General features: G+C 52.7%; 1 protein-coding gene across 2 annotated transcripts in view; it reads left to right on the top strand.

Moving 5' to 3' along the window:
• The window catches only part of hlcs (holocarboxylase synthetase (biotin-(proprionyl-CoA-carboxylase (ATP-hydrolysing)) ligase)), a 41,870-nt gene that overhangs the window by 4,742 nt on the left and 24,628 nt on the right, over positions 1-12,500 (top strand). For both annotated transcript variants that reach the window (XM_079600578.1, XM_079600577.1), the window contains 2 exons: positions 3,063-4,171; positions 4,397-4,570. In XM_079600578.1, coding sequence (XP_079456704.1) covers positions 3,063-4,171; positions 4,397-4,570 — 1,283 coding nt within the window. The remainder of the gene's footprint in view (positions 1-3,062; positions 4,172-4,396; positions 4,571-12,500) is intronic.

The raw sequence follows: 12,500 nt of genomic DNA, 5'->3' as shown, positions 1-12,500 counted from the left end.
GGCCTCTGTGTTCCCAGTCTGCACTCGGGCCTCTGTGTTCCCAGTCTGCGCTCGGGCCTCTGTGTTCCCAGTCTGCACTCGGGCCTCTGTGTTCCCAGTCTGCACTCGGGCCTCTGTGTTCCCAGTCTGCGCTCGGGCCTCTGTGTTCCCAGTCTGCGCTCGGGCCTCTGTGTTCCCAGTCTGCACCCGGGCCTCTGTGTTCCCAGTCTGCACCCGGGCCTCTGTGTTCCCAGTCTGCGCTCGGGCCTCTGTGTTCCCAGTCTGCGCTCGGGCCTCTGTGTTCCCAGTCTGCACTCGGGCCTCTGTGTTCCCAGTCTGCGCTCGGGCCTCTGTGTTCCCAGTCTGCACTCGGGCCTCTGTGTTCCCAGTCTGCACTCGGGCCTCTGTGTTCCCAGTCTGCGCTCGGGCCTCTGTGTTCCCAGTCTGCGCTCGGGCCTCTGTGTTCCCAGTCTGCACCCGGGCCTCTGTGTTCCCAGTCTGCACCCGGGCCTCTGTGTTCCCAGTCTGCGCTCGGGCCTCTGTGTTCCCAGTCTGCGCTCGGGCCTCTGTGTTCCCAGTCTGCACTCGGGCCTCTGTGTTCCCAGTCTGCACTCGGGCCTCTGTGTTCCCAGTCTGCGCTCGGGCCTCTGTGTTCCCAGTCTGCGCTCGGGCCTCTGTGTTCCCAGTCTGCACTCGGGCCTCTGTGTTCCCAGTCTGCGCTCGGGCCTCTGTGTTCCCAGTCTGCGCTCGGGCCTCTGTGTTCCCAGTCTGCGCTCGGGCCTCTGTGTTCCCAGTCTGCACCCGGGCCTCTGTGTTCCCAGTCTGCACCCGGGCCTCTGTGTTCCCAGTCTGCACTCGGGCCTCTGTGTTCCCAGTCTGCACCCGGGCCTCTGTGTTCCCAGTCTGCACTCGGGCCTCTGTGTTCCCAGTCTGCACCCGGGCCTCTGTGTTCCCAGTCTGCACCCGGGCCTCTGTGTTCCCAGTCTGCGCTCGGGCCTCTGTGTTCCCAGTCTGCGCTCGGGCCTCTGTGTTCCCAGTCTGCGCTCGGGCCTCTGTGTTCCCAGTCTGCGCTCGGGCCTCTGTGTTCCCAGTCTGCGCTCGGGCCTCTGTGTTCCCAGTCTGCGCTCGGGCCTCTGTGTTCCCAGTCTGCGCTCGGGCCTCTGTGTTCCCAGTCTGCGCTCGGGCCTCTGTGTTCCCAGTCTGCGCTCGGGCCTCTGTGTTCCCAGTCTGCGCTCGGGCCTCTGTGTTCCCAGTCTGCGCTCGGGCCTCTGTGTTCCCAGTCTGCGCTCGGGCCTCTGTGTTCCCAGTCTGCGCTCGGGCCTCTGTGTTCCCAGTCTGCGCTCGGGCCTCTGTGTTCCCAGTCTGCGCTCGGGCCTCTGTGTTCCCAGTCTGCGCTCGGGCCTCTGTGTTCCCAGTCTGCGCTCGGGCCTCTGTGTTCCCAGTCTGCGCTCGGGCCTCTGTGTTCCCAGTCTGCGCTCGGGCCTCTGTGTTCCCAGTCTGCGCTCGGGCCTCTGTGTTCCCAGTCTGCGCTCGGGCCTCTGTGTTCCCAGTCTGCGCTCGGGCCTCTGTGTTCCCAGTCTACATTCTGCGAATAAAGCCTCTGTGTTCCCAGTCTGCGCTCGGGCCTCTGTGTTCCCAGTCTACATTCTGCGAATAAAGCCTCTGTGTTCCCAGTCTGCGCTCGGGCCTCTGTGTTCCCAGTCTACATTCTGCGAATAAAGCCTCTGTGTTCTGCTCTGCCGGATCCGGTGAGTCTGTCAGCTCGAACACCAGCCTCGCCTTCTCCAGTACTGTGGCCCAAGCTGATGGGTTCCACTGGGAGCCTCGGGATGTTTCCTCCACACAGGCCGGCCGTTGACAGACACCGGGGAAGGCCCAGCCACTTCCGAATGTAGTTGTTCGCCTTTGAGTCCATGTTCTGGACTGCTGATAAGGTGATGTCACACAGTTTGAGGGACCACATCCAGCGATGGCACAAGGGGAATTGGTAACACCAGAGCTTTAGTTTGCCTTTAGAGATTGTCAACTGGACTCTCGCTGTGAAGGCCTCATCGGCACTGATCCTCCAACTCGTCTCCATAGCGGCGGGACTCCGATCTCCAACCAGACGGAACCGGATAATATTCTGATAGTTCCAAACCAACCTGACCTCTGACCTGTAATGCTGCCTGAATCATAATCATACACTAGGTTCACTGTCGCCTTTTTCCACCTTTGTTGTCATTGGCTTTTAGCTTGCTTAGTTGGGGACATTAAATGTAACATTAAATTTAATATTCAACAATATTATTGATCTCCTGCATTGACAGTGAGAACTGACATGAGCTGGACGATGACATGGTTTTCTCCAGAGCGGATATATATATATATATATATAAATGAATAAATAACTTTTTTTTAAACAAAAATGAGCCATCACTGAACTTACTTAAGCTGGACTGTGACGCTATTCTCTTCTAGACACAAACTCTGTTGCATTATTTCCCTGTTATCTTTGTAAATCTGCTTTGAAAACAGTCAATATTGCGTCTAAATGTAAGTGACTTAATTTTGACTGTTTATTGAACTGTTGTATGAAATCAATGTCACATTTTCAATCATGATGGTATTCAGGAAAACTGCACTCATCGAGGATGTTGCTTAACTGCATTCTTATGTTAAAAATATATAAACTCTTTTGTACATAAAAATGTATAAAAACATTTAAAAATTTTATTGGCAGTATTTTGTTAACGGAGTTTCTGTGTGTGAGCATTTGTTTCCATTTCTCCTCATGAGGCTGTGAGAGCCTCAACATCACAACCTTGTTACCGTCAGTAATACATTTACATTTATTATCCACTAACGATCGCAACTAATAAATGTAATACAATCAGAGTCATTCTCTCGTTTTAGTGATTCCCTGGTTATTTTTTTGTTATTGACATTTTAATCCGGCTACTTGTCCAGCCGGGCAAATAAAATTCTCTTTTGCTCGCCCCTTCAAAGAATCCATTTGTCCTGGACAAGCATTAACGTCGAGCCCTGACACGCAGGGGAACGGACTCAGTCGCGCTAATCCCGTGTTTCCTTCTGTGTCCCAGCTGTGTCCCTCAGAGAGTCTGCGCTCACACAGCTTCTGGAGAAGAGGAGACTCCAGGCCAACCGTCTGAGCGAGCCGGTGCTGTCCAGAACCAGTCGTCAGGAGGAGCCGGAGCTGTCCAGAACCAGTCGTCAGGAGGAGCCGGTGCTGTCCAGAACCAGTCGTCAGGAGGAGCCGGAGCTGTCCAGAACCAGTCGTCAGGAGGAGCCGGTGCTGTCCAGAACCAGTCGTCAGGAGGAGCCGGAGCTGTCCAGAACCAGTCGTCAGGAGAAGCCGGAGCTGTCCAGAACCAGTTGTCAGGAGGAGCCGGTGCTGTCCAGAACCAGTTGTCAGGAGGAGCCGGAGCTGTCCAGAACCAGTCATCAGGAGGAGCCGGAGCTCCCGTCGGATCACCAGCACATGGAGGGACACCACCTGCACCTGTCCAGCTGCCACGAGTGCCTGGAGCTGGAGAACAGCACCATCCAGTCGGTCCGGTTCGCATCCGCCGAGAACATCCCGGACCTGGTGGTCGACGGCGCCGAGAACATCCCGGATCTCCCAGACGAGGAGGAGAACATCCCGGACCTGCCGGACTCTGAGAGCGTGCGGCTGAGGTCCGGCGGGAAGCCTCCTAACGTGCTGGTGTTCACGGGCGGCTGTGATCTTCAGTACCGCAGGATCCGCTCGCTCCTGACAGAGGTCCTGGACCCAGAGCACTACACCATCTACCCTCTCCGCCCGCAGCCGGCGCTGAGTGAGCCCTGGCCCGAGAACACACTGCTGCTGGTGCTCGGCACCGGCCCGCTCACGCCTCAGCTGATCCTGGTGTTCCTGGCGTTCCTGAGCCGGGGCGGGCGTGTGCTGGGCCTGTCCTGCTCCCTGTGTCCCGCTGGAGTGACCCTGAGGCCCCGGGCCCCGCCGGAGGAGCAGATCTGCAGACTGAGCTTCACCCGGGCCGACGGCACCGAGCTGCGCATGAGTGTGGTGTCCAGCGGGAGTGTGTACGAGCGTGAGGAGGGGGGCGCTGAGGTGGAGCTGTGGGGAGAGATCACCGAGCAGGACCAGCCCGAGATGGCCATCGTACGCCTGACCCACGGACCCGACAGCGGACAGGCCGTTCTGAGTCAGGTGACCCAGCACTTCACTAATTACTGTTCATTTTATTCCTTTTTCAAATTCCATTTTTCCCATTTTAACCTGTTAAAGGGCTCATCGGATGCAAAATTCACTTTTATATGGTGTTTGTGTGTGGACACAGATGTGCGTCTCTTGTGTTGTGTGTTGGACACATATGTGAGTCCTACTGTGTCCAACACACACTCAACACAAATGTGCATCTCCTCTTGTGTTCAGGTGCGTTTGGAAGCGGATCCAGATGTTCATGATGCTCAGGGTTTCTCCGAGCTGAAGATGAGCAACTCTCTTCGCTACGAGGTTCTGACGGAGATCCTGAGGACTCTGGGTCTGAGCTGTGAGCGGAGCACTGTGCCGACACACACCCCGATATACCTGCTCATCACACACCAGGTGACCCCCACACACACACCCCGATATACCTGCTCATCACACACCAGGTGACCCCCACACACAGACCCTGATACACCTGCTCTACACACCCTGATACACCTGCTCTACACCCCCCCGATATACCTGCTCTACACACACCAGGTGACCCACACACACACACCCCCCCGATACACCTGCTCTACACACACAGCCGATATACCTGCTCTACACACACCCCCGATATACCTGCTCTACACACACACCCCGATATACCTGCTCTACACACACACCCCGATACACCTGCTCTACACACACACCCCCCCGATACACCTGCTCTACACACACAGCCGATATACCTGCTCTACACACACCCCCGATATACCTGCTCTACACACACACCCCGATATACCTGCTCTACACACACACCCCGATACACCTGCTCTACACACACACACACCCCGATATACCTGCTCTACACACACACCCCTATATACCTGCTCTACACACACACCCCTATATACCTGCTCTACACACACACCCCGATATACCTGCTCTACACACACCCCGATATACCTGCTCTACACACACCCCCCGATACACCTGCTCTACACACACACCCCGATACACCTGCTCTACACACACACCCCGATATACCTGCTCTACACACACACCCCGATATACCTGCTCTACACACACACCCCGATATACCTGCTCTACACACACCACCGATATACCTGCTCTACACACACACCCCGATATACCTGCTCTACACACACACCCCCGATACACCTGCTCTACACACACACCCCGATACACCTGCTCTACACACACCCCCGATATACCTGCTCTACACACACACCCCGATATACCTGCTCTACACACACACCCCGATATACCTGCTCTACACACACACCCCGATACACCTGCTCTACACACACACCCCGATACACCTGCTCTACACACACCCCGATACACCTGCTCTACACACACACCCCGATATACCTGCTCTACACACACACCCCGATATACCTGCTCTACACACACACCCCGATACACCTGCTCTACACACACACCCCGATACACCTGCTCTACACACACACCCCGATATACCTGCTCTACACACACACCCCGATATACCTGCTCTACACACACACACACCCCGATATACCTGCTCTACACACACACCCCTATATACCTGCTCTACACACACACCCCGATACACCTGCTCTACACACACACCCCGATACACCTGCTCTACACACACACCCCGATACACCTGCTCTACACACACACCCCGATACACCTGCTCTACACACACACCCCGATACACCTGCTCTACACACACACCCCGATACACCTGCTCTACACACACACCCCGATACACCTGCTCTACACACACACCCCGATACACCTGATCTACACACACACCCCGATACACCTGCTCTACACACACACCCCGATATACCTGCTCTACACACACACCCCGATATACATGCTCTACACACACACCCCGATACACCTGCTCTACACACACACCCCGATACACCTGCTCTACACACACACCCCGATACACCTGCTCTACACACACACCCCGATACACCTGCTCTACACACACACCCCGATACACCTGCTCTACACACACACCCCGATACACCTGCTCTACACACACACCCCGATACACCTGCTCTACACACACACCCCGATACACCTGATCTACACACACACCCCGATACACCTGCTCTACACACACACCCCGATATACCTGCTCTACACACACACCCCGATATACATGCTCTACACACACACCCCGATACACCTGCTCTACACACACACCCCGATATACCTGCTCTACACACACACCCCTATATACCTACTCTACACACACACCCCGATACACCTGCTCTACACACACACCCCGATACACCTGCTCTACACACACACCCCGATACACCTGCTCTACACGCACCCCGATACACCTGCTCTACACACACACCCCGATACACCTGCTCTACACACACACCCCGATACACCTGCTCTACACACACACCCCCGATACACCTGCTCTACACACACACCCCGATACACCTGCTCTACACACACACCCCCGATATACCTGCTCTACACACACACCCCGATATACCTGCTCTACACACACACCCCGATATACCTGCTCTACACACACCCCTGATATACCTGCTCATCACACACCAGGTGACCCACACACACACACACCCCGATACACCTGCTCTACACACACACCCCGATACACCTGCTCTACACACACACCCCGATACACCTGCTCTACACACACCAGTTGACCCACACACACCAGTTGACCCACACACACCCCGATACACCTGCTCTACACACACTAGTTGACCCACACACACACACACCCCGATACACCTGCTCATCACACACCAGGTGACCCACACACACACACCCCTATACACCTGCTCATCACACACACACACCCCGATACACCTGCTCTACACACACCAGTTGACCCACACACACACCCCCCGATATACCTGCTCATCACACACCAGGTGACCCACACACACACACCCCGATACACCTGCTCATCACACACACACACCCCGATACACCTGCTCTACACACACCAGTTGACCCACACACACACACACCCCGATATACCTGCTCATCACACACCAGGTGACCCACACACACACACCCCGATACACCTGCTTCTACACACACCAGGTGACACACACACACACACCCCGATAGACCTGCTCTACACACACCAGGTGACCCACACACACACACACACACCCCGATACACCTGCTCTACACACACCAGGTGACCCACACACACCCCGATACACCTGGAATAGAGGACTCAAAACGCCCATATTCAAGAGTGGAGACGAGTCAGACCCGAACACCTCGAGGCATCTGTGTGAGCAGTAATCTGGGGAAGATGTTCTGCAGCATCATCAACGCGAGACTCGTTCACTTCCTCACAGAGCACAATGTCCTGAGCAAAAGCCAGATTTGATTCTTACCAAATTTTAGAACATCAGATCATATCTTCACCCTACATACCCTGATCGATAAATACATCAACCAAAACAAAACTAAATATTCGCTTGCTTTGTAGATTTCCAGAAGGCCTTTGATTCGATTTGGCATGAAGGCCTTCGTTCTAAACTTCTAGAATCGGGTATCGGGGGCAAAACATACAACATTATAAAAACAATGTTCTCAAGCAATCAATGTGCAATTAAAATTGGCAATAAACAAACGGAGTTCTTCACTCAAGGGCGAGGTGTGAGACAGGGCTGCCCACTATCACCGACCCTCTTCAATATCTACATTAATGAATTGGCCAAACTCCTAGAGGAGTCCGCAGCTCCTGGCCTCACACTACATGACTCCACTATAAAGCTCCTGGCCTCACACTACACGACTCCACTATAAAGCTCCTGGCCTCACACTACACGACTCCACTATAAAGCTCCGGGCCTCACACTACACGACTCCACTATAAAGCTCCTGGCCTCACACTACACGACTCCACTATAAAGCTCCGGGCCTCACACTACACGACTCCACTATAAAGCTCCTGGCCTCACACTACACGACTCCACTATAAAGCTCCTGGCCTCACACTACACGACTCCACTATAAAGCTCCGGGCCTCACACTACACGACTCCACTATAAAGCTCCTGGCCTCACACTACACGACTCCACTATAAAGCTCCGGGCCTCACACTACACGACTCCACTATAAAGCTCCGGGCCTCACACTACACGACTCCACTATAAAGCTCCGGGCCTCACACTACACGACTCCACTATAAAGCTCCGGGCCTCACACTACACGACTCCACTATAAAGCTCCGGGCCTCACACTACACGACTCCACTATAAAGCTCCTGGCCTCACACTACACGACTCCACTATAAAGCTCCGGGCCTCACACTACACGACTCCTCTATAAAGCTCCGGGCCTCACACTACACGACTCCACTATAAAGCTCCGGGCCTCACACTACACGACTCCACTATAAAGCTCCGGGCCTCACACTACACGACTCCACTATAAAGCTCCGGGCCTCACACTACACGACTCCACTATAAAGCTCCTGGCCTCACACTACACGACTCCACTATAAAGCTCCGGGCCTCACACTACACGACTCCACTATAAAGCTCCGGGCCTCACACTACACGACTCCACTATAAAGCTCCGGGCCTCACACTACACGACTCCACTATAAAGCTCCTGGCCTCACACTACACGACTCCACTATAAAGCTCCGGGCCTCACACTACACGACTCCACTATAAAGCTCCGGGCCTCACACTACACGACTCCACTATAAAGCTCCGGGCCTCACACTACACGACTCCACTATAAAGCTCCGGGCCTCACACTACACGACTCCACTATAAAGCTCCGGGCCTCACACTACACGACTCCACTATAAAGCTCCGGGCCTCACACTACACGACTCCACTATAAAGCTCCGGGCCTCACACTACACGACTCCACTATAAAGCTCCGGGCCTCACACTACACGACTCCACTATAAAGCTCCGGGCCTCACACTACACGACTCCACTATAAAGCTCCGGGCCTCACACTACACGACTCCACTATAAAGCTCCGGGCCTCACACTACACGACTCCACTATAAAGCTCCTGGCCTCACACTACACGACTCCACTATAAAGCTCCGGGCCTCACACTACACGACTCCACTATAAAGCTCCTGGCCTCACACTACACGACTCCACTATAAAGCTCCGGGCCTCACACTACACGACTCCACTATAAAGCTCCTGGCCTCACACTACACGACTCCACTATAAAGCTCCTGGCCTCACACTACACGACTCCACTATAAAGCTCCTGGCCTCACACTACACGACTCCACTATAAAGCTGCGGGCCTCACACTACACGACTCCACTATAAAGCTCCGGGCCTCACACTACACGACTCCACTATAAAGCTGCGGGCCTCACACTACACGACTCCACTATAAAGCTCCTGGCCTCACACTACACGACTCCACTATAAAGCTCCTGGCCTCACACTACACGACTCCACTATAAAGCTCCGGGCCTCACACTACACGACTCCACTATAGAGCTCCTGGCCTCACACTACACGACTCCACTATAAAGCTCCTGGCCTCACACTACACGACTCCACTATAAAGCTCCGGGCCTCACACTACACGACTCCACTATAAAGCTCCGGGCCTCACACTACACGACTCCACTATAAAGCTCCTGGCCTCACACTACACGACTCCACTATAAAGCTCCGGGCCTCACACTACACGACTCCACTATAAAGCTCCTGGCCTCACACTACACGACTCCACTATAAAGCTCCGGGCCTCACACTACACGACTCCACTATAAAGCTCCTGGCCTCACACTACACGACTCCACTATAAAGCTCCTGGCCTCACACTACACGACTCCACTATAAAGCTCCGGGCCTCACACTACACGACTCCACTATAAAGCTCCTGGCCTCACACTACACGACTCCACTATAAAGCTCCTGGCCTCACACTACACGACTCCACTATAAAGCTCCTGGCCTCACACTACACGACTCCACTATAAAGCTCCTGGCCTCACACTACACGACTCCACTATAAAGCTCCGGGCCTCACACTACACGACTCCACTATAAAGCTCCGGGCCTCACACTACACGACTCCACTATAAAGCTCCTGGCCTCACACTACACGACTCCACTATAAAGCTCCGGGCCTCACACTACACGACTCCACTATAAAGCTCCGGGCCTCACACTACACGACTCCACTATAAAGCTCCTGGCCTCACACTACACGACTCCACTATAAAGCTCCGGGCCTCACACTACACGACTCCACTATAAAGCTCCTGGCCTCACACTACACGACTCCACTATAAAGCTCCGGGCCTCACACTACATGACTCCACTATAAAGCTCCTGGCCTCACACTACACGACCCCACTATAAAGCTCCTGCTGTGTGCAGATGATCTGGTCCTGCTGTCTCCAACAGAAGAGGCTCTACAGCAGAACCTGGACATCCTGCATCAGTTCTGTCAGACCTGGGCCCTGAACATTAACCCGACTAAAATTAAAGTACTAACGTTTCAGAAAAGACCCAGATGTCAGCGAAAGAATTTCATGTTATAGTTTTGAATCCCTGTAGTAAGTGTGTGTGTGTGTGTGTGTGTGTGTGTGTGTGTGATCGCAGGAACTGAAGCTGCTCTGAGAAATTAATCCTGCCTTTGATCGTCCCTCCAGACCTGAAGTGCAGACGCTTGACACGCATTTACATACATGAGCACGCCAGATGTGTGACCTCACACACACACACACACACACACACACACACACACACACACACACACACACACACACACACACACACACACACACACACTGCCCCTATCCCTAAACCTGCCCATCACACACACACACACACACACTGCCCCATCTCTAAACCTGCCCATCTCACACACACACACACTGCCCCTATCCCTAAACCTGCCCATCACACACAAACACACACACTGCCCCATCCCTAAACCTGCCCATCTCACACACACACACACACACACACACACACACACACACACACACACACACACACACTCTGCCCCATCCCAAAACCTGCCCATCACACACACACAGACAGACAGACAGACACACACACACACACACACACACACACACACACACACACACACACACACACACACACTGCCCCTATCCCTAAACCTGCCCATCACACACACACACACACACACACACTGCCCCTATCCCTAAACCTGCCCATCACACACACACACACACACTGCCCCTATCCCTAAACCTGCCCATCACACACACACATACACACACACACACACTGCCCCTATCCCTAAACCTGCCCATCACACACACACACACACACACACTGCCCCTATCCCTAAACCTGCCCATCACACACACACATACACACACACACACTGCCCCTATCCCTAAACCTGCCCATCACACACAGACACACAGACAGACAGACACACACCCCCCTAACCCTTTTTATGTTTTTTAAGCCATTAAATTACGAGAACTCATGAAATGTCCTCATATACCACGTTGAAGTTGTAATTCCAGTGTAATACACATCATTATACAAGTTTGTGTCCTCAAAAATCACATGAACAAGAACGCACACACACCTCCAGCTCTAAACTGGTACAGTTGTGCTCATAAGTTTACACCTTAAGATGTTTATCATTTTAAAAACTGAGACCTTGAAAATGTCTTGTAGTGTTTTCATTTAGTCTTCTAATCTTTTAGATGTTTTAATAATTTGATCACAAATTGAGGAAAAGGCCTTTCTGAGGTGTGATTGACAGCTGACTCTAGAAGAACTCGTGAAAGTTTGCATGAGTATAAAGGCTGGAGAAGTACACACACACACACACACACACACACACTGAGATTTCATTATTTACTATCTCATTGTCCCCAGAACTGATTTTGAATTTAATAAAAGCATTTGTAATTAGTGTCTAATTGTTTTATGTAGTAGTGTGTCCAGGTTCTGTGGTGTGTAGAGATCAGTGTGTAGTAATGCTGCTGACCACTAGGTGTCAGTGTCTGTCTGTGACACTCCTGGCTCACTGGAAATCAGCCGAAGACATGAGGAAACATTGTGCTCATTATTAATATATACAGTACGGAGGGAATGTTTGTTTTTAATGACCCTATAAAGTTGATTAAACCATCAAAATATGAGGAAAATATTTTGTTTTAAATATGAGGGAAGAACAAAACACTGAACTTTGACAATTATTTGGCAAAAAAAGGCAAACTACAGATACAGGTTTTATTTTACTATTCACACGAAAATCATATAAAGATAAAAAGCCGTGAGGAAAAAGCAAACACTGACTACATCATAATCAGTTATTA

Source organism: Phoxinus phoxinus (assembly GCF_949152265.1).
Source record: "Phoxinus phoxinus genome assembly, chromosome: 23".
Classification (NCBI taxonomy): domain Eukaryota; kingdom Metazoa; phylum Chordata; class Actinopteri; order Cypriniformes; family Leuciscidae; genus Phoxinus; species Phoxinus phoxinus.
Note: the sequence above shows the minus strand (reverse complement) of the source record. Positions and strands in the feature narration are given on the sequence as shown.